This window comes from Pavona decussata, unplaced genomic scaffold (genome assembly GCF_977016875.1).
Source record: "Pavona decussata unplaced genomic scaffold, jaPavDecu1.1 SCAFFOLD_67, whole genome shotgun sequence".
Classification (NCBI taxonomy): Eukaryota; Metazoa; Cnidaria; class Anthozoa; order Scleractinia; family Agariciidae; genus Pavona; species Pavona decussata.
In genome coordinates this window covers 2,817,501-2,840,000 of record NW_028145486.1, presented here as the reverse complement: position 1 = coordinate 2,840,000, position 22,500 = coordinate 2,817,501, and the positions used below count along the sequence as shown (strand labels likewise).

The following is a 22,500-nucleotide window of genomic DNA, read 5'->3' as shown; positions in this document are numbered from 1 at the left end:
GAAAAAAGCGGATGGAAAAATGCGGATGACAAAATAAAAAAAAATGAAAAAATGAAAAAATAAAATAAAATAAAATAAAAAGTATAAACAAGAAGAAAAAAATTGAATGGAAAATGACAACAACAATTAAGGACTAACGTTACAATGTTATAAAACGTGTGCACATCATTTCCGAAAATTCTAGGGAAACTTGATGGTTTTCCGAAAAACCTCGAAAAGTCTAGGAGATCGCTAGGCGAAAACTTTCGAAATTTTTAGGGAACCTTCCATCCGAACAGATATTTTCCTGAAACATTCCTTTGGGTGCCCCTGTACATTCTTTTCTAGTTTCCAATAAACGGTTGTGCGCTTGTTTGTTTTTTCAACGGACTGAATTCCTGTAACGTTTGCCATCCGCCGAGGTGGCGTCTTAAATAATGACAAGGTCTTTGTGATAAGTGACGGCCAAGTCGCCGTTGCGTGCGGGAGACTCGTGAGATTAATGCAAAGCTGTGAGCCATGATTAAAGCGTTTTCAATGTACCGTATGAATCTGTTTTGGCTTTTTTCCCGAGAACGTTCAGCCATTTACAAAAATTGCAATCGATCAACCACATGATCATTTCGGCGGGAAAAATACCACAGTTGAGAAACCATAATGAAAATCGAGGTCCCGTTCCTACGAGAGCCACAGGCGATCCAAACATGGCTGCAAATATAGGGTTTGATAGGGGAGCGCTAGTGATAGATTCAATAACATAGTTATACCTGAACATTCTCAATGAAAAAGTCGCACTTTATGGCGTTTGAGTGTGTGTGTCTTTTTCTGAGTTAACGCCATTTAACCGATTTTTTTTTTATTCCCGGTTTAATAGAAGAAATACGAGTGAAAAACCGGGAAGCAAAGAAAGCGATTCAACGAACGGAACGCAAGGAGTATTTGCACGTCTTATGAAGACTACCGACTAAGAGCAAATTGATGATTGATTTAATGGTCTCTTTAAGCCCCAGCGCCGTTCTTTGTTTACTGGCGGTTTTTTTCGGGTAACGTTAGTCCTTTGTTAATTGTTGTTGTTATTTTCCATTCAATTTTTTTCTTCTTGTTAATCTGTCTATTTATATATTTATACTTTCTATTTTATTTCATTTTTTCATTTTTTTCATTTTTTTATTTTATTTTGTCATCCGCATTTTCCCATCCGCCATCCGCCATCCGCCATCCGCCATCCGCATCCGCCATCCGCAGCCATCCGGTCCGCGTTTTACAGATACCCCTGGACTGTAATAGGATCAGTGATGCTGGTGCTATCAAAATATCCATTAAACAGCAAAGCTTTAAGGTAACCGAGCTTTATCTTCGTGGTAATTAGATCACTGTCGTTGGTATTGTTAGCGTGTGTCTAGCAAAAACAGAAGTGCAAAGCAGCAATCAAGCCAAACTAGATCTTTCTGAAAATGTTGATGTTGGCGACCAACGAAAAAAATTTCTGGAAAATCTCCTACGGAAACACGGACCAGATACCAATGTGTTGCATTAGGACACTGGCACAGAAGACGCGAGTTGGGAACGTCAGTTTCACATACACAGTCTTGGTTCTCGTCGACCGTTCATGAGAAAGATGAGACTTCTTTATAGCGTAGCAAAACAAGAATACTAATAGAAGTTGTAAATTCAAATGCAGTAGGTAACATGAAATAAAGTAAACTATCACTAATCAGTGTGCCTCGTTTACTTGATTCCCGCCAAGGTCCTTAGATGACACCAGGCCCTTACCGAGCCCAATCTCCCTGCCATGTCTGCTGCTCGTCGGTGCAGCTAAGAAAAGCCAGATTCGTAAACTTTCGAAGGCATAGAAAAGTGAGGAAAACACTGCGACAATTTTTTTTTCGCAGAAAAAAACCTAAAAATCAAGGATATTGCTTTACTGGCTGAAAAAGATTGGTGGGAGAAGTGGGGGGGGGGGGGGGTGGAGGGGTACTTCAAATGAAAATGTCACCTGTATTTGCCCGTCACTTTCCTGATCAATGGCCATAGATAGCAGAAACTTTGCAATAAAGATCCAGTTTTCGTTAACAAAATACTGTTCTAGTGCACAGAAACCAGTACAATTTTTTAAAAAAATGCTTTAACGTTTGGCGCAAAATTTAATTTCAGGATCATCATTTTCAAAGGCAAGTACAAAACATGGGAATCGCAAAATGAAAAGGTCAGCTGACTGACACAGTTCATCACTGACTCTGACGTACGTAGGAAGCACGTGTTTAGAGATGTGCTTCCCTACACAGATGACGTCATAAATGACATCATGCTCGTTACTGATTTGTTTTCCCTTGATATCAACTGTACACAGGTCATATATGAGATAAAAAGGTATGGACGAGCCAAAAAAAAAGCACATTTGAATACTTCACCCAGGATCTCCGATCAAGAACGTGTTTACTTAAACATAAATCTTGTCGTGTTCAGTGACGTCATTCAGAGACAACTTTTCACAGTTGTGAGTCAAAACATTCTTCCTGGTGTAGTTTACTCGCATACACACTCTACTACAGTATTCCTTCGTTACTGGGCTAAAGTGATATTAAAAACTACAATAGGTCGCTATGTTCATTTCTCTGTGAGGCAGTAAGTAATGTAAGTAGCGTTGATGCGCAGTGTATATTTATCCCGGCGAAGAGGCGCTCGAAGTGCGAAGAATGCTCATCTAGATCCTTCATTAGCACCCCTTCTACTAATATATCCTGCACCGCTAAAGTCCAAATGAAACTGATTTATTCAGGCAAAGTGCAACATTACAAAATTGCTCAAAAAGAATTTACCATTTCATGATAGACCATGATAACATGCCAAGGTTTTGATGCTGTACACTATAAACGGTAAAACACTCAGTTAATTCAGAAAATAGATTTAATTTTAAAACGAGTATTACCTGGTTTCCAAAACTTTCAGTCGTTTCTCGAGGCTTTGAAGGCTAACGGTAACTGCTCTCCTCAAGCGTACGTGCAAATCGTCAGCATCAAGCTTATCACTTCTAGCTGCCTGTGGTTGACTTGTGCTAAATAACTTCTTTGGTGTCGCTCGTTCGATCTCAGCCAATCTCTGTTTCATTTCTAAATGATCCATAAACAAGATTGCCTGGAAAATCATGCAAGACAAGAGGAAAACAATTACCGCTGCATAAAACAAGCAGCGCAGAATCTCCCACAAAGGAGCCTTTGCCTTCGTTGCTGAGTCCATGACTTAATGAAATATTGACTCTCACAAAAATTTGGCGATCGCGTGATGTATTTATTTTGCTCACAAAAGAATGCACTAGAATCGAGGCCTTGTTATCACTGATAAGACCAAAAAGAGATTATATGGTTATTTTTTTATTCCCGAATCCATTATATGTTAAGAGTACCAAAGGTAAAAAAAAAAATAACTAAGAATAAAATCCATTGGTACCAGATAACTGATAGTTACAGTGGGTTACTTAAATTTGGGGTTTGTACAGGCTAAAAATTTGCTTCCAATTTCTGGATCCGAACTTTGATAAGCTAGAAAAGGATAGAGAATAAACCTTTTTTGCGCCGACAAAAACACCTTGCTAACTTAACAAGGAAGGGAATATCTAGTTTCAAGTATTTGTAATTGGTCCATTGTTGTCTGTTTTGATAACCAGACGGACCAGGATTGACATTTCATAAAGAAAAAACACACTATATCAATATGCGACCCGGCGATACGAGATTGTGGACACATTCCAAAACGTAACATATTAGATAAAAAGTAAACAAGAGGGTCGATTTTTTTAAAAGTTGAAAAAAGTTGATTTTGTTCGCATTCGCCAATTCAATCCTTCTGCCTTTGTCGTGGCTCATAAGGCCCGCGGAGCGGGTTTTGGAGGGGGGGGGGGGTAAAGCGAGCACGTTAGGGCAAGACAACTAGGGGGGTCCAAGGGCATGCTCCCCCGGAAAAAAAAATTAAATTGAAGTATTCTGATTTGGCTAGAAATGCATCAAAAGCTAATTTTATCAACTTTTCTTTTGAAGTAAGGAGTCTTGCCCTGAGTCAGTTACATTTGACCAACACTTGTTTATCAGCTTGTGAAAACCAGCAGCTTGTGACGACCCAGTTTCCGTAAATCATATCTGCTTCTCAGAGTTGTTCGTTATGGCAGCGGGATTGAATGATGCAGGATGACCGTATATGTACATAGTTCTCCGTTTCAAATATTTGCGCGTAACGGCGATAGGTAGCTTTCATAAATGAATGCCTTTGTGCAAAAACTCCCTTGAACTTATTCAGTGATGAAACTTTATCTTCATAAAACACCGATCCAAGAACGAATGAAATTAGAAACAATAGCTGAAATTCCATTATTTCACGGTTGAAATCTAGTCGTCCGTTCAGCAGCAAAACTAACGACAAACTGTCTGAAATTGCCGAATTTGTTGGACAAAAACACAATATACTTAATAATATGTAAGATAAGTTGTTTCTGTAAGTGATGTCTTAGCAACAACCGTGGACGATAATCCTGCTGGTATATGTTCAACTTGGATCAATAAATATCTATCGATATGAAATCAATATGTTGATCGGATCGGAGAAAAACTTAATATATCAATAATAAGTTGTTTCTGTAAGTGATGGATATGGTAAAGAGCAAAGCCCCCCAGCTCCTCCCCCTCCACGGTCAAGTGCAAGTCCTCGAATAAACAATAACTCACCAGGATGTTTTTTCAATTTAGGTTAAGGCTGGGAGCGCTATTTTTTGGCGATTAGGAGAGGGTGGCGATCATTTCAATTTTACTGGAACCTGAAAGATGCGACCGGTATAAGAAAAGAAATTGATTTCTTGAATTGTAATCTGATGCATACAGTCAACAGCAATTCAACGTTCAGTCTGTCATACGCGGACCGGTCAACCTGACTTGTGTAATAAGCACTTCCTTTGGGTTTTGTGCGTTTGCGCTAAAAAAAAACCATCGATCAACCGGGTTATTTGGTTGATTGGTTGGGCGTTTCGATGTGTTGAAATGAGAAGTCGAGCTGTTTTCCGAGATCCCGTTTTGGCGACCGAGATGTCAGTAACCTGGTTGGAAATCTTTTCCACGTGAACACTCAGCCCGGTTACCGTGACGGCTCCAAAAGAGACTGAAATCAACGCTAATAAATAAATTCAGAACCAAGAAAGGCGCCCTTTTTTTTCCATGTGTGGGTCTGGGTTTGCTTCACAGTTGCCGGATAATTCTGTGAACATTCAAAAGAAGAGAACACCAATGCGAAGAATTGCCCCGTTTTTATCTCGGTAACTGGGCTAAAATTTTCCACATGAACGGATCTAGAGAGATTAAATTCGTCAAACAAACCGGGCCAGCCCGGTTAAGGAGCTCATATAAAAAGACCCTGAATCATCGATGACTCATGATTTACCCACAACTGAAATTAAAGGAGGGGGCGCTTACTTGAAGAGAGGGGCTCATTTAGGAGGGAGAGTCTATTGGAGGGGGTTGATTGGAAGGAGCTTGTTTGAGGACTTACAGTTTACAGGTATATACCGATATTAAGGCCTGGAGCGTAGAATACCCGCAACCAAGAGCCCATGACTAGGAGCCTCTATCTGTATTAATTTCTTAAGTCAATGCTTTGCCGAGTAAATTTATTTTGAGAACTACTTTTCCCGAGAAAAAGTGTGACGTACGTAATGCTGCCACTGCTCAAATTTCACCGCGGCCAATTATTTGGTTAGACATTTCACATCATATTTGTTTTCTTTTTTCCGGTAAACGGCCAGTCACTCCATTTCTGTTCTTTCAGTCTATGGCCTGCTGCCTAGTTTACACCCTTCAATTCCTTCCAAGTGTAACTAATTAAACTCAACTTCCTTTAACCATTGTCACTTTATTAATTATACTGAATCACACGAGCTTCTGTCTTTATTCCGTAACTTAATCAATTATTTTTTAAAACAATTATATCCGGCAATAAAAGAAAACAAGAGAACAGGAGAATACTGGTATTCTGTAAACCTTCGCAGGAACGAGAATCGATGTTTTTTTTATTTAGTACACACTGCGCATGTTAACTCTCGGCCGTTGTAATAAGGTGGGCAGCCTGAGAAATGACTACAGTCTGGCTCCACAAAGTACAGCAATGCACCGTTGTGATTGCTGTGACTTCCTGGCACTGATTCTGGCTCCTGATCAACACAAATATAATTACGTGATATTGTATGTCCGTGATGTTCAGTCATCAAGTACCCATGATACTCTTCGGTCCATCCATGAGGACAGTCATTCCTTGCAGGGATCATCAACTGGGTGCCACGTGACCTGACATAGCACACGACACAAGGTGCATCATGCTCGAGGACATTTCTGTTGAAAGGATTGAAGAAACTCTCTTCATACTCGGCACCATAGATCCGTCCTCCCCTGTCAAAATTGTTTGTGTATTTTCCATATTTGGGTTGATTTGGCAGACAGATGTATTCCCCTCCGCCTCCTTTATGACTGTAATAACCGCCTGCTATGAACCCTGGGTAGAACATCAGTAGAACATACTATTAGAGACATTAAACTATTGATCGCTGTACTTTAAAGTAATCTCTGTAGCTTAAATGTTCTTATTATGTAGTTCTCCCTTCAAACAATACCACTATTTAATATTTCAAAAACACCGGACTGAAAGGAAACTAAGAAAAACTTTCGCGTCCAAGGCCACATTGTAGTTGTAAAAAAGCGGACGCGTCCCCCTATTCAACACTGAAATTTGCAACAGTGATCCATTTCGCTATAATGTTAGCTCTCTCTCTCTCTCTCTCTGGTAATGGCATTGATTCCAAACACCGACTAGAATTCTCATTGATCTAATATGCAAGCGTTAAACACATCGTTAAGAATGTTCTGAAATTTGTTTGTAAGACCCTTGCGCAGGAGCCCGCCCTTACGGTCATAATTCCTTCGCACATTTTCCCAGGAGAATTTGGATGACGGCAAGAGGATCCAAGGTTCTTTCTCCGTGACTTCAATTGCTTACCAGAGTACAAAAAGTGCGCATCTCCACTGCAGTTTGTGCGCCCCCAGCGGATGTACTTCACTCCAGACAGCCCCTGTCCTTCTCGTCCCTCTTTTCCTTTCGGTCCCAGAGGTCCTCTAGCACCTGCCTTTCCATTTTGGCCGGGATTACCTGAATTAAGCATTAATAAAATGTTTGGGTTCCTGCAGACACTGTTGGTATTGTTATTTCCTGTATTCTGAAATGAGTTTAATGTTATACCATAATGTTTGGAGCAAGTTACTCTTTGGGAGTGGCCCAGTGCGTTACGGTTTCAAAGGGTTTGATCTGAGACAGGATTAAAATTCTTTCAACTTAATATGCTTATTTTTCTTGGTGTTTGAGACGTAAATATAGAGTAACAAAGAGAAGAAAATGGAAATTATTCATCAGTTTGGTCGAGGATGTAGAACGTGAACAACAAATAGCCCTGCCGTGACTGTGAACAAGAATCAAACATCGAAACTCAAGTTCATTGCAAGTGGGCGGCACATCCCAACAAAATTATTTGCAAGAGATCACGATTAAGCCAGTCATGTCACCTCATTTCACTTGTTACCAATACCTATAAAATTTCAAACAATCTCATGTCATGAGTACTGTAAATCCTCGAATAAGCGCTTGGGCACTTATTTCAAATTTTGGATTTTTCCCTTTCAGAGTAGTTTTTGAACTGATAACTGTAGTTTTCAGAGGACATCTTTGCCTTTCTTCAGTATTCCCTGGAACTTTAAAAGTTATGGAGTTGAAGAACAGAGATGGAGTGCTTGCATGGGGTTCAACTGTATTAAATTTAATTCTCCAAAAGGAGACGCCACAAATACCTGGCTGTTGGCGAGTCTTCATGATAGAGGGAGCCCATTATTAAAAGCCTTGTCGTTCAGTTCTCGTGGGCTTCTTCGCCACCTTTATTTTACCATTATTACCCTTTCCATTTCATTTATAGTGGCAAACTAAACTTGAACTTGAACGCTTATTTGAGAAGGAGGAGAAGGGGGCGCCTATTCGAGGCTGTACGGTAATACAACTTAATCAGCAACCGTTTTTGTTGTTACCTTTAGGTCCTGGGAGACCGTCACGCCCGTCACGGCCTAGTGAGAGCAATAGAGAAACAGGTTGGCAACGCAAGGAATTGAATTAAGATCGATATGAGGGGCTTTGGACAGTATGACATCCAAAACGCAGGGATCGGGGGTTCTAAATTGAACTACAGTCAAATGTCCTTATGCGACCACCTTTAGACAGCGACCACTTTTCCAAAACAGCAATTTTTTCCCCAAGTTTTCCTGTCAAACCATTGTAGTAAAATCTCTCGAAAGCAGCCGCTTCTCTATCGCTTCTGGAGTGTCAGCTGTATGGGGACGTTTTGGACCTCGGGACTGGGTATTCGGGATTTGGTCTTAATTCGGAAATGGGATTTGCATGGGCCGCTGTTAGGAAAGTACCCAATCACTACACGGAACAGCTGTAGGGATTTCCTGGCCATAATATACTGATGATGATGATGATAATGTTTTGGAAAGCGCCTTTTCCTGTTGATTCAATGGCGCTTTACGGAAGTTTCAGGGAAAAGCCTACACTTAAAAATGAACGCTAAAATTACAAATATAGAACAAGATTAAATTAAAAAGGGAGAGATATTTAAAAATAAACATTAACAAACTAAAAAGCTAATTTAAGAACGTATCTTTAAAGAACCCGAGGTTTAGGTTACGTCAAGCAATAAGGTATTTATTTGCCAAAATATTCAAAGAAAGAGCTTCTTGCTCCTCTTATCTTTGTTTGGTTCAGGGACACCACCTGATATAAAAAATTTAACATTGCTCGAAAGAATCTTAGTGGTTAAGGCACAAGATTGCAATTTCGTCCACACCTTCTAGTAGGGTTCAGATAAGTTACTGTATGAAATTTACCACTAACCCGGTGTTCCTGTTGTTCCTGGCATTCCTGTAGCTCCTGGTATTCCTGTAGCTCCCGTTATTCCTGCTGTTCCTGGTCTCCCAGGCGGTCCCGGGGGACCTGCAGGACCCACGGGACCTGCAGGACCATCCCTGCCATCCCTTCCATCACGTCCTGTATACAATGAAGTAATTGCTGTTTTGTTGATAACGCCTGTTTTCTATTTCATCACTTAATGATTGCTGCCTACCAAATCTGAGCGATCATATAGAAACACACGAGCAGGGTTATCAGTCATTAATTGACGTGATCGAAATATATACACTCCATTGAAAAAAACGCGGTCAGGTAAAAGGGATAAATCATGAACGATAAGACTCAATAGCTTTCCGGGAGCCTTTAATTTTGACCTGTAAGCCTATTTGGTGTTCTTCTTGTTTGAAAATATAAGCACGTGTGGTTTTTAGGGCGTAACATTTACATAAAACACGACATCTACGCATGCTTATTAGATCGCCCCATAATTCCATCACGTTGCACGGTTAACGATCCACACTTTTCAAAGGACAGCGTTTTCTTAATCTTAGTTATGAATACTATACTATCGAAAACTGGATCATTGGTCAGGATAACGCAACTCCAGAGTTCTGATTGGTTAAGCGGCCATGGGATATCAGCCATTATTAGTAGTATGCTCCACTACAAGAACACTTAATTGCCTTTGCTTAAAAAGAATACATTGACATAAAATATATCTTTCGTTAAAGGGGATGCGTTCCTTTTTCGATGATATAAATAATATTGCAAGGTTTCCAACAAACCTTGGCATGATTCTTTATAGCGTAAATCGTCCCTTGGTGAGGATTTGTTATCCTTGACAGCCCTAAAGATGTAAAAAAAATTCAGTGAAAAAAAAGACTCATTACTTTTCTTTTAGAACTGATTCCAAGGAGAATTGACAGAACATGCTTAAACATATATGGTTGTTCTTCTTACCTTGCTTATAGTGAATAAAGAAACCGTTAAAAATTAAAAAGAACCAACGTAGGTATTGCTTTTTTATGTCCTTTGAAACTGAGTGTGTATGTAAGTAGAAGGGAAGGGAATTCGGCTTTAAAAAATGCGAGCCATTGTCCAAAAAGCTATTTAAATATCTTTGGACACAATAACTTAGCAGCTTTTTTTTACTTGAACAGACGAACCCGTCTCTCACCACTTAGCCACCAAGCCGCCATACACTCTTTTTCATAAGAATCTTTTTATAAGAACCTTGAGCCTGAGATTAACTAAAATTTAAGAACATATACTAAGAACATTACCCTGGCTGAGAGTCAGTTACAAAACATTTTGTTTTGACCATATGTTTTAAAGTGAACAGTATAAAAACGGATAAAATGTCACATATACACCGCACATTGCAGCACGTATTGCTTTTTGATAGGTGTCTTAGTCACGTCCGCATTGATTTATTGAAATACTTCAACAGCTAACTTAAGAACAAAATTGGACGTTCTTATAAAAAAGGGTGTAACAGACCCAAAAAATTACGATCATACTGAAAGCCTTATGAAATGTCTAGTGGGTGAAAAGGAAAAGAATTGGTTGTGTCATCCTGTTCTTACTCATGTCCTCCCAACTTACTCCCTGCATGGGTGTCGTTCAGCAAATCAGCGAAGCCGGGACGGTTTCAAGGATGTGACAATATATACAATTTAATTGAGGATCGATCAAAACAGAAAAGACATCCAAGCTATTTGAACAAAGCGCGCAAAACAAAAACAGTAACGCTAAGTTGTCTAAGCCTTGTGAGCACATCATCTCATGACGTTCTGTCTCCGCTATTAAGTTTTCTTGCGGCTCTTTCCCTACATTAAAAATCATCCAGTGTTAATATTGCTGATTCTGTGAAAGAAACAGTTTAGTTTGAGGGTGATTCAACTGAGGCTGTTTGGCAAATGCTTTCCTCTGACGCCGCGAAAACTGGAAGTTTTATGTTTGAACTTTGGTGCTCTGACGAGCAAGGTGTTAATTTTTATGTCTGAAGGAAAACTTACCTTATTTCTAGAACTTTCACTCGTTTATCCAGGTTCTGGCGGCTTACAGTTGCGGCTCTCTTTGACCGTCGAACAGACAAACTTCCAGTGTCTAGCCTATTCTTTTCTCCGGCCTTGTTGTGAGGAGAACTTGTGGCAAGCTTCTCAACGGTCAGTTCAATGGCGTTCACCTTTTCATCCATCGTGGCCAAGTTTTGTTTCATTTCCAAATGATTCAAAACTAAGAAAGCTATGCAAGACAAAAGGAAAATAACCACTGCTGGATAAAACAAGCGGCGGAAAAGCTCTACAAGACGGCGTTTTATCGTTTGTCCCTTTTTCTCTGGATCCATGATAAAAGTATGAAGTCGAAATGTAGCCTTCACAGATTTGTCGAGGCGTAGGTGTCTCATGCAGCAGATCACGAAAATCGTAAATGATAGCTGTGTTGATTGATTAGAATTACGGTATCAGTCACTTCTAGGTTTTCAGGATCGGGTAGCATGAACCGTCTTAAGAGAAGTGCGAATTTGCTGCAGCTATTCAATGCGTTGAAATAAATAAATAAATAAATAAATAAACCATTATTCATGAGATAAAATTGCATATCAGATGATACAATCATATGTGAAAAAAGGAAAGAATATGGGTACAGAAGAAAACGTTCTGTGTTGATATTTGGTCTTATGCTGGGTTTATTTCTAAGAAAGCAGATGTTTCTTTATACCTTGGAAGTAAGCTATGTAATTTGTCGAAAAAGACGGCGGCCACTTTTTCCTAAAAGCTAAAAAATATTAAAAGTAACTTGACGTGTAGCGTCTCTTAGGTCATTTAAAAAAAAAAACCCTTGCACGATGGTAAGGTCAGAACCAGGTGCATAAACTGATACAATATTTGGGAAAGCACAATCGCATTGAAAAGGTGATCTATTTCAAAGGATTTTCTCCAGCAATATATTGGAACACTATGGCTGAAGGCAATCTCGTACCCTGAGCCCGCTTTCCTTTTGTTCAGCACCAAGAACGTCAGTCATGCGCAAAAGGGAAGAGCTCTGGGGTCGAGAATGGGTTGAATCTTAAATCTTAAATCTTTAATTAGCATAATTGCCATTAGCAAAGCTAATCCGGCAATGGAGCGGCCAGCGGACGCACAATAGATTAATACATGCAGTACATATAAAGAACTAGATTACATTATTGATTCATAAAGTAATTCAGAAGCTTGGAAGTGTGTTGGATACTCCACTGATAAATTCCGAGTAAGAGCCAGACTTGATGACGTCACGTAAAGGCGGTTTACTGAGGATCGGGGACTCATAGAAAGGAAAGGAAAATCCTTCTGAAGGCAGCGAACGACTGCAGAGATCTGCCACTCATCTGTGCTTCACGTAAACCCCCACCCCCGTCAGGAGGGTAATCTCACATATAAGCTATTTAGGAATGTGCCGCTGAAGAGTATAGTTTTCAAGCAGTTTAGTCTGGGATAGGCTATGGAAATCGGAGAGCTTTGGTCTGGAATAGGGTATCATTTTTCAGAAAACTGATTAATTGCTTGAACAATTTATTAGAGACTAAATTTCCCGGAAATTGACATTTGAAAAAAAGTGTTTTAGTTGTTGTTGGCTGGATTGGGATAGCGACGGAGTTTTTGGTCTATAGTCTAGTATAAGGTTACAAAATGCAGCTGAACTTGATCTGGTTTAGGGTAAGGGTTTTAGAGTCCTAACGGCACACCCCCACCCAAAAGCCTTTATAGCAAGTCCCCGGGATGCAATCGGCCCGGTCACTTTTCTTTTTCGTTCTGCCCTCGAGGAAGGTTTGTATTGCAAACCGAAATATCGGGAAAAATTTGTTTTTTTTTTTTTTAAACAAATATATTTCAGTTATTCTAGCCTTTGTTGTTTATTCTATCAAGCTCGTCACCTCCGCCTTTGGAATCAGTCTGCCGTCAGTATTTTGTCTTTGAAATAATTTGCTGATCCAGGTCTACAAGCGATCCGGCACCCCACTCATCGGTTTGTCGCTGTGGAATTGCAGATTTTATTGCAGTTGTTCAAAGCCCGATAGCTAATCCTGAGTGAACGTGAACTTTGATTCGAGTATAGTAACTAATCAGTAAGGATTCGTTCAAAAGATTTTTGTCCTTCAGTTTTGCCTTAGACTTTTCTTTACCATTAAATTAAGATGAGCCTTTAAAATCATCTTTAATGAGTGAGATGAAAACCTCGGTTAACTTTTAGTCGTGGATTAGTGTTAATCGGCCTTCGAACAACCGGGCCCTGGTATGTAAGTCTACGCTCGATATACAATGTACCAACGAAACCAGTTCGGATATAAGCCATTAAAATTTCTTTAAATTGTATGATTGGACAGCTTCTCTATTATGACAGGTTTTAGTTCTACCAGCCAAGAAAAATAATTTCAATGATAAAAGTATATATACATCCCGACCATTGAATTCAGCCGAATATCGCCGTACGCACCCCACGGATAACTTTCTTTTCATCGCCCAGGACGAGGATTTTTCATGTACTTACATGCCGTAGATAATCATTACATGGGGACACAAGATTACATTTCTTACACAGCGTCGAGGCTGAGTTTTCGAGAAGAGCATTTGTTTGTCAGAACAAACAGTAACAGTTTGGAGTAATGTTGATGGCTTTTCACGGTGTCTGGACGACAGCGTCAAGAACTCACGCAACAGACAGTTCAGTTTGTAGGTGGAAAATTTTGCTGTGTGCGTTTTAAATACTTGTGACCACGTTAGCAGATGTTCGATACACAACTGAAGAGAAGCGTTTTTCATCCTCGACATCCTGAAATATTAAAATCAATGTTAAAATTTAGGTCTACAGAATCAAAATCCCGTTCAAGCCTGAATTCTTTTCGGGCTTTCTTTTCGTATAACTGCGAAGATCTTTCTTCTATTGAATCTATCATCCGCATTTCAAATATTGGTTTTGTTGCTTACTTTTGAACAGCATTCGCTCCTATGTACCGTATTCAAATTACACAAATAGTAAGTGGCGTATAGCCCTTTACTGTAAGATTGTCTTACAGTACCATAGTTATTCATGCATACTATATAGGTTTCTGTGTACTGTACCATTCTTTACCGAATTAAAACAAAGACAGAAAAATTAGTGAAAATTTTACTATTGAAATCAGTTGAAATGGATAAAAAATACAGCAAAAAAATGATTGTCTTCACACATTAGCATTTATGTATCATTTTCACCTGTCAATTTTGAAGCCTTTTTATGTGAAAATGCATTTCTTATTGGTGTGGAGGAAAACATTGCAAGCCTGGTGAGACAAGAGTATCATTCGTATCAGTCGGAGAAAAAAACGTTTTTATCTGGCTTCTTTATTACTGAATATTCCTCATTTCATGTACCAGTGAAGGTAACTTTCTGCAGGACCTTTCTCGATCGGGACGACTTCAACTACACCCTACAGTTAATAAGTTTCAAGTATAGAAAACGATTAGAAGTGAATCAGGACGACTATAAATAAAATACCTTCAAATCAAAAACCTCAAAAGATAGAAATAGTTACCGACAGCTAAGATACTTAACTGAACCCTTTTAATCTTCGTAAGTCAAAGCAGAGGAGATATAAAGGAAAAAAGGGACTAATTCTCACTATTTTGAGCTGTCGGAGCTGCGGGAGACCTGGTTACGGGATTACCTTGAGGCCGGTGTTCCGATTGTGGTGTAAAGTATATCTCTGAATTAGGAGTGGCTAAACTGTGTTTACTTTGTCGTTTTATAAATGTGAAGGGCGCGACAAATTACAAGCAACTTCACTGATCTTTAGTTACTTTACTTGCACAATCGACCGTACAAATGATGGCTGGATCTAAATACATTTAGCGGCGCTCAACGATTAATTTTGGTAAAAGGCATCCAACACGCAATGAATATATAGCTGTTAAACTTAAATTAAAGTGAACTTCCTTTTCCAGCACTAACATACTACAAGTCAATGCAACAGTACAAAGAAGAGTCTCTTGACTCCAAATCACAGGAGACGGATACGCTAGGCACAGAGAATCCAATCGCGACTACATAATATTACTTTTGAAGTCTTTGCTGTGAGTTATTGACACTTGCCGTCGAAAACAGTACAACGTACAGACTTGCTGTCAGAGGCAATCTGTAATTTTGGTATATATCTCGCTAAGTGTGCCTTTAGCGCTTATTTGAAGGAAAATGGCATTAAGCCGGGCGAAAATCATGTATATACCATGATGTAGGACTAAATATAGCTGTGGTCACTGAAGTATTTCCTAATCCAAAGATATTAGTATATTTTACTGCCTGTTTGAATCGACTCATTTAGTGCACACTGCGCATGTCAGCTCACGCCCTCGGTAATAAGGTGGACAAGTTGACAAATACCCACAGTGCGCCTGCACAAGGTACAACAATGCACCGTCGTGACCGCGGTGGCTTCCTGGAACAGATTCCGGTTCCTCATCAACACAAATAAAGTTCCCCCCTTGATCATAACCCCAATGTTGAGTCATCAAGTAACCATGATACTCTTCGGTCCATCCATGAGGACAGTCATTCCTTGCAGGGATTATCAGCTGGGTGCCACGTGACCTGATATAGCACACGACACAAGGTGCATCATGCTCGTGGACATTTCTGTCGAAAGGATTGAAGGAACTCACTTCATACTCAGCGCCATATATGCCCCCAGCGCTTTCAAAGGTGTCGGTATATTTTGCATATTTGGGTTGGTTTGGCAAACAGATGTATTCCGCTCCGCCTCCTTTGTGTTTGTAATGGCCACCTGCTGTGAACCCTAAGTACAGCATAACAGTAAAAAACAAACTTTAGATGAAGCTAAGCGGGAAACGACGCTTAGATTGTTTTTCCTTGTTAGTAAATACTAGTTACATTTTTAAATGTAACTAGTATTTAAAAAGGATGTTTTTAAGTAAATCAATGACTTATTTAAAAATAAGTCATTGTGCAAGCTCCTGAAGAATGTGGTAACGTGATTTACTTAAAAACATCCTTTTTCCTTTCTCGATTAATCTCCACGCCCTCCTTCCCGCCTCCTCCTCCTCTTCTCGACCCCTCGATTTGTTCTACCCCTGTTAAAAGGTCCACAAAGGAGAAATAGACACCCAGGAACAGTATTGGGACGTAGTACATGTTCCGATATCTGCATTTTTGTATGTGTCGTTAACGTTTCAAAGTGTTTTTCCAGCAGTCGGAAAATTCCCACCGACCTCTGGTTGTTATGCAAGATTGAGAACTCATTCACTATGAACCCTCTCAGCGAAATCACGGCAAGTTGATAATAATGGTTATGTAAAGTCCAATGATACATGGGTGTGGTCCCAGCCGGTGCAGTGGTTTTTAACGTCTCCATACATGAGAAAGGACTGTTTCTTGGTGACTATCCGCTTTACGTAAAGGCGGCACTTTCTTCTGTGTTGTTTTAAGATCCCGAGTGTTGGTTCGGCCAGGATTCGAACTGACCTCCCGCTCTGTTGTCTTTTTTTATTAAGCGACTTCCTCAAGCCTCAGACCACACTCTGAGCTATGTATCATCAACATAATGAGTTATCAGAAGCCTCTTAAAATTACCTATTATAATACTTGCTCCTTATCCGGAATTCCCCACTTCAGTAACAAACGTCATAAAATTCATTAAGTAACACGAAGTGCATACCTACCTGTGTACACAACCTGAGCATCTCCACTGCAGTTTGTGCGCCCCCAGCGAACGTACTTCACTCCAGACAGCCCCTGTCCTTCTTGTCCCTTTTGTCCTTTGGGCCCCGGTGGTCCTTGAGAGCCCTCTTTGCCGCTTTGACCAACATCACCTAAAGCGTTTCAAAGATGCGGTTTACTTTAAATTTTCAACATAAGGACATGGAGCACTGATTACTTTCTCATGTATTAAACCTGTCTTTATCTAATGAGTCACATTTGCTATGACTATTGCGTAATCAATAACAAAGTGACTACATCTGGTCTAAAACTATGGCCTCTAAAGCCAGTCCGAAGTCTTGATCAGCATCGTGCTAGATTACAATGTATGAATATTAAGTGAATCACCATCGCAGTTATGTACGCAACATAAGCAGTTGCGTAAAGAAAGCCTGAAAAAAATTGAGGCTTGAACGGGATTCGAACCCATGACCTCTGCCATGCCGGTGGAGTGCTCTACCAACTGAGCTATCAAGCCAACTGAAAGCTGGTCATATTGTAAATTCGTAATACACCCGTAGAGGTGAAGTATTAAAAGTGGAAAATATATGACAACAATGTATTAGTTTTGTTCTTTTTTTCGTGATATCCAATTTCAGAAAATAGCCAACGCAAAACCTAAGTAAGTACCTACATACTCTTCACGTTTATAGTCCGTTAGTACCTTTTGGCCCAGGAAGACCCTGTGGTCCGACAAGACCCTCTCGTCCGTCGCGACCTGAGGAAATTAACAAAGGAAATAAGGATTAAGGACTCTCGGTCAATCCGGCTAATATATGAATGTCTGGATTTAACAACACAGTTGAGAGAATGGCTCCAACGACGGACTAAATATCAACACTCTCGAATCTCGTCACGGTGGTCAAATTACCTCTTCATATTAACTCTGTGGTAACACCAGACATTCTTTTCCATCTCCCCACCGACGCAGCACAGCTGACAGGTTCTTTAGAAACTAACCGTTTAATCCGTCAATCTAAAATACAACTTCAAAAGATCATGACATTTTTCTATACGGAAACCTTAGTGGAATCGGCATCTGAACAATTAACTCGCAGCGATAACGAAAGTTTTTCTTCCTGTGCCACAAGAGGGGACCAGCTTAATCTCCAAGATTTAAACAGGAGAGCATTCAACGCGAGACCTCTTAAGGTGAATTTTTATCACTTTGCGCTAAAAATAAAATTAAATCTTTAAAGAAAAAGCTCTTTCCAAGCACCGATTAATCCTTAGTTTGTCAACATTGGCTGCCACATTATTCATATCTTGGCATCATGTGGGATTCAGGCATTGTTTATAAATGCTTACTGAATGTTAGGTACTGAAATGTTAACTGAGAGGATGTTTATGCCAATAACATGGACTATTCAAGAATTTTCGTAAAAAGCGGTTTCCAATTGCGTGTCTTAAAACCAAAACCAAAGAAATTACTCCGGCCAATGGTAGTAGATGTAAACAACACAATCAGAATTCGAAGCAAATACATGCAACTGGCGCCAAGCGCGGGAAAACGCGTGCGGCAAAAACACGATTGGTTTTGGTTTTGCTTCTCATTGGTTGAGAAAGTGGCGCGAGTTTTGTTATCCAATCACAGAGCGTAGTAATGGAAAACCAAAGCAAACGCGAAATTTCTTTCGACACTCAGTTGAAAACCGCACTATTTCCAATTTGGAGTAACTCCCTCCATTAACTATGCTCTTAGTAATTAAAACTTCAGAGACGTTCATTTTTTCAGTTTTCACCAGTGTTATACAGTATCACAGTCCTCACTAACCTGGTAATCCGGGTGGTCCCGCGGGACCTGCAGGACCATCCCTACCGTCCCTCCCGTCCCGTCCTATGTAAAACAAAATAGTTGATTGACATTAGCACTGTAAATGGAACAATCGCCGACTCTTCCGAAACTCGTCACCATAGCGCACGGCTTAGGTCAGCGCAGACTAGCTTTCGCAGTGCAGTCAGAAGAACGAGGTCTTTTAGGAACAAGACTGAGTGCAATCGCTTACTATTTCGTTCCTTTTCCTGCAGCTGGAATCTGTGCTGTTTCAGGTACAGTTGGAACACATACATGTGTCAACCTTTAAGAAAAATGATTCAAAGGCGCTGTTACACCGGGCAATTTTTCTCAGTTGCAACTTGTCTCGCAATTTTGTTGCGACACAAGTTGCACGAATCATTCCCCCATAATGAACATGTCTAGCAATTTTTTTGCTGCCGCAACGGTTGCGATAAGTAGAAGTAGGTTCTAATTCCTGCAACGGTGGCCGCAACAAAAACGTTCCGAGACATGTTTATTGGAGGGCACGTTACACTACGCAAACGATTGCCAATGGTCTGCCTCTCTTCCGAGTACGTTTAAACACATAAAGGGACAAAAATTAAAACTTCCTTTTCTTCCCAGACACTTTTAGGGCTCAACAAAATTCGCAATTCTCAGTAGAGCATCCAGTTATCTCGTCTCTTTTAACCAGAATTTGTTCGATTTTTTTTTTCCTGAGAAAACTGAAGACTGCCGTCAAACAAACCTCTGAATGATACACTTGTTTCTAGCACATCTTTTGGAGTGGATTTGTTGTCATTGAGAGCCCTGAAAGGAGGAAAATAAATTAGCGCCAACTTTAAATTTAAAAAAGGGATTGATTTTCAAAGTTCGTTGACCTCTAATAACAGGAAATTTAGCTAAATAGGTTAGGAGAATTAAGTATCTGATGATCTAAGGAAAACAAGATTAAACCAGATCCCAAGGAGAAGTATGATACGAGTGGTGGTTCACGCTTTTTTCCTTCTTGAAAACCAACTTATTAAAACCCTCGCTGTGACGGATTATATCGGTTTACCTGATTTCCAGAACTTTCAGTCGCTTCTCCAGGATTTGAAGACTTAAAGCGACGGTCCTCCTCAGTCGAACATGCAAATCTTTAAAACCATGCTTGGCTTCATTCTGAGGTGGACTTGAAGGGACGAACGACTTTGTCGCCAGTTCAAGTGAGGTCACCTTCTCATCCATTGTAGCCAATTTCTGTTTCATTTGTAAATGATCCATGAAAAAAAAAGCTTGGAAAACCATGCAAGACAAAAGAAAAATGATCGCTGCTATATAAACCAAGCAACGGAGAATCTCGGAGATGCCGAATTTGTTTCTTTGCTCTTTAGTTGTCGTATCCATAGTTAAATGATTTAGTTTATGTTCCTTACCGTACCTTCGCAAAGAAATCTGACTGAACGCGTCTGCCCCAAATAATGTGCTTTGTCGCGCTATTTATGAAACGGATACTAATTATACTCACTGATAATCTCATTCACGGGTCAGACGCTACAGAGTTACGTATAGTTCCTTGATAGCTACCAGATGTTTACTGAACGATTCAAGGCCTCAACTTAGCAAATTTCCTAAACGGAACAGCCATAGTCACAGGGTAGAAATTACTAGTCGACTTGTAAGCTTTAATTTTTGCTAAAAAGAAGGAACAGTTATGATGAAAATCCTCCATAGTAATATAGTAATTTCTTTCTTCTTTAATCTAATCTAATTTCCCAGATCTAAGGCCTTTTTTCTTTTACCGACTGACGTTTGGAATCACAGTGATAGATTTTCCCACAATTATAATCTTCAATCTTGAAAAACAAATTGCACCCAACAGCCCCAAATAAGTAAAACCCCCTCCTTTTTTCACACCATCCATTAATTTTAGTATTACAGAACGTGCCTCGATTATGGAAAGAGTACAGAACTCAGAACAAAAATAGACGTCTTATTTCCTTTAAATCTACTTGTGAGCTTTGATCCAGGCAGTTGGACTTGTTCCACATTTAAAGTGTTGTTACTGCTTATGATTACGTTACTGAGGAATCTTGATAGAACTTGCCATTTGAATATAAGGATCGTAACTGAAAAAAAAAAAACAACAACAAAAAAACAAGCAACAACAACAACTGTTTCCAACAGCTCCAAAATAACGCCTTTTCCTTTTTCATACCAATTCCATCAATATTCTGATATTTTCTTAGTAATATTAAGGACGTGACTCGATTATGGGACGACTCCAAGACTTAACAAAAATAGAGGTCTTAATCCTTAATCTGCTTACGAGCTTTGACCCGGGTCAAGTACAGGCAAATTAATAAACCATCCGGGCCAGTTTATTCTAAATCTCTTTACACAATTTTAACGCCCTTGATCAAGTTGTGCGTGGATTCCTGTTCTCTAGATTTTACATGTGTGTGCGGACCGGACGGCAGAATAAATGGAGCAAGGAGTGCTGCTGATTCATACTCCGTTGTGGCGTCATTTGTTGGTTTGTTTTAGGGCGAGGGGGGTTGTATTCCAGAGACGAGAAGCGCGTAAGGTGTTATGGGGCGAGGGAATCTTCCCAAAAATCCACCAACAAACCTTGTAAGTTCTCTTTAATTCTCAGGGCAGTCTAATGCATAAAAAAGGTCTCTGGACGAAACGTTAAGTACAATAATTGTTCATATTATATTGGAAAAAATAAAAACTAATTTACGTTTTGCTTCTCCCCCCGTCACGTCCCCTCGTTGTTCACTCGCTTTACTATTCCTAAGAAAAATAAGGTAGTGCTTGTGGTCTAACTTCCGCGCAGTACTGGTGTCCAGTTACCGCTACGTACCTAGTTTTTTTTTCTTTTTTTTTTTTTTTTATTTGCAAGAAAACACACAGTTACATACAATAATAAACTAGACAGTACTTACGCACTTACACTTTGTACAATATTACAGTTAGCTTACTCACTCGCTGGCCCGCTACGTACCTAGTTACGAAAAGCTGTTATTAGCAAATAATTATGACTGTGCTATCCCCGTATCAAAATTAGCGCGAGATAAAGCTATCAGGATCAATAATGATTTTATTAAAACAAGAGCAATGAGGTTCTCTTAGCTTAAGATTAAGGAAATAATCACCTGAGCCTAGCTTCGCCCCTGACAACTCCCCAGTCGGTTCAAACAGCGGATAACTGATATATTGTTAGGAGTACATTTTATCCTCTGGATAGCGATTTGTCTACTGGATGGCGTCATCCGCTGCGCTCTTTGAACAACCGGGGCCAGAGGCATATCTGAGAACTATTTGAAAATTTAATGGTGTTTATTTATATCACTCAGGGCGGAATTATTTGCTGCATTTTATTGAACTTCGCACGACTTGCTGTGTTGTTCAGCTAGTTTAGTAGACCCAGCTTGGAGAGCGAAAATACGAGTATTTATCACATCACGCGAAAGACCTCCCTGTATTACACCTTTATTTCGGGTTAAATTATACAAGCTATTAACCGAGTTGTCCACTAGTGCTTCTGATTAAAAGATTCTTTCTGAATAAAATGAATTATAATCCACCCATTAATTTCCGCACTTTCTTATTGGACAAAACACGTCATTTGGTACGAAATCGGATGATAGTTATCGGACGATAACAGTCTCCGATTTTTTCCCGCGAGGTCTTACTTGTCATAATCCGATCACATTTTAACAAAATGTCTTAACTTGGTTAGCTTGCATTTATTTGACTGTCATCACTTCGTGGCCAGTGCTTTTTTGTCTTTTCCGTTGTAAAGAGCGCGCATTTCAGAAACTAATCTGACCCCTTTTAGGCTTGCTGGTATATCGGATGATAATGCCCTCGCCTCAACGGATTGTCCTCAAAATTTAGCAGATACACTCAAAGCTTCGCTTTTCTGGCAACTGTTTATTTTTCGAGCAATCGTTCAGCCTTGAGCCGTCCTTATCCTCCGAACTGAACTTAACTTTATGAAACACAATGTTAGACCTTAGCCTACGCTGAAGACTGGTTGT

General features: G+C 39.8%; 4 protein-coding genes across 5 annotated transcripts in view; all 4 read right to left on the bottom strand.

Moving 5' to 3' along the window:
• The window catches only part of LOC146478080 (uncharacterized), an 8,861-nt gene extending 5,585 nt beyond the window's left edge, over positions 1-3,276 (bottom strand). The window contains exon 1 of the mRNA XM_085112794.1: positions 2,909-3,276. Coding sequence (XP_084968920.1) covers positions 2,909-3,216 — 308 coding nt within the window. The 5' untranslated portion in view covers positions 3,217-3,276. The remainder of the gene's footprint in view (positions 1-2,908) is intronic.
• Positions 1-22,500, bottom strand: part of LOC146478073 (uncharacterized) — an 89,886-nt gene that overhangs the window by 14,052 nt on the left and 53,334 nt on the right. The gene's annotated exons all lie outside the window — the stretch shown is intronic.
• On the bottom strand, positions 5,405-11,344 carry LOC146478079 (uncharacterized). Its single transcript, XM_085112804.1, has 6 exons — positions 10,977-11,344; positions 9,744-9,805; positions 8,944-9,096; positions 8,079-8,114; positions 7,006-7,155; positions 5,405-6,504 (listed from the first exon to the last, which is right to left on the bottom strand). The coding sequence occupies exons 1-6, from the start codon at positions 11,306-11,308 to the stop codon at positions 6,026-6,028; spliced, it is 1,212 nt and encodes a 403-aa protein (XP_084968930.1). The 5' UTR covers positions 11,309-11,344; the 3' UTR covers positions 5,405-6,025.
• The window catches only part of LOC146478077 (uncharacterized), a 33,720-nt gene continuing 23,838 nt past the window's right edge, over positions 12,619-22,500 (bottom strand). The window contains exons 1-6 of one of the 2 annotated variants that reach the window (XM_085112790.1): positions 19,530-19,892; positions 19,218-19,279; positions 18,467-18,529; positions 17,357-17,410; positions 16,656-16,805; positions 12,619-15,772 (exon numbers count right to left, since the gene is read on the bottom strand). In XM_085112790.1, the coding sequence (XP_084968916.1) occupies positions 15,294-15,772; positions 16,656-16,805; positions 17,357-17,410; positions 18,467-18,529; positions 19,218-19,279; positions 19,530-19,858 (1,137 nt within the window). In that variant the 5' untranslated portion in view covers positions 19,859-19,892 and the 3' untranslated portion in view covers positions 12,619-15,293. Of the gene's footprint in view, positions 15,773-16,655; positions 16,806-17,356; positions 17,411-18,466; positions 18,530-19,217; positions 19,280-19,529; positions 19,893-22,500 lie in introns of those variants that run through there. The other variant, XM_085112789.1, reaches the window with a different exon arrangement.

What these genes read in the sequence shown, in the direction of transcription:
- LOC146478079 (XM_085112804.1), bottom strand. Translation starts at nt 11,308, where the DNA reads ATGGATCCAGAGAAAAAGGGACAAACGATAAAACGCCGTCTTGTAGAG. An exon ending in CTATAAAGAATCATGCCAAG is followed by an intron (nt 9,097 to 9,743) that starts GTTTGTTGGAAA and finishes CATTGTATACAG; the next exon opens with GACGTGATGGAAGGGATGGC. An exon ending in CGGTCTCCCAGGACCTAAAG is followed by an intron (nt 7,156 to 8,078) that starts GTAACAACAAAA and finishes TGCTTAATTCAG; the next exon opens with GTAATCCCGGCCAAAATGGA.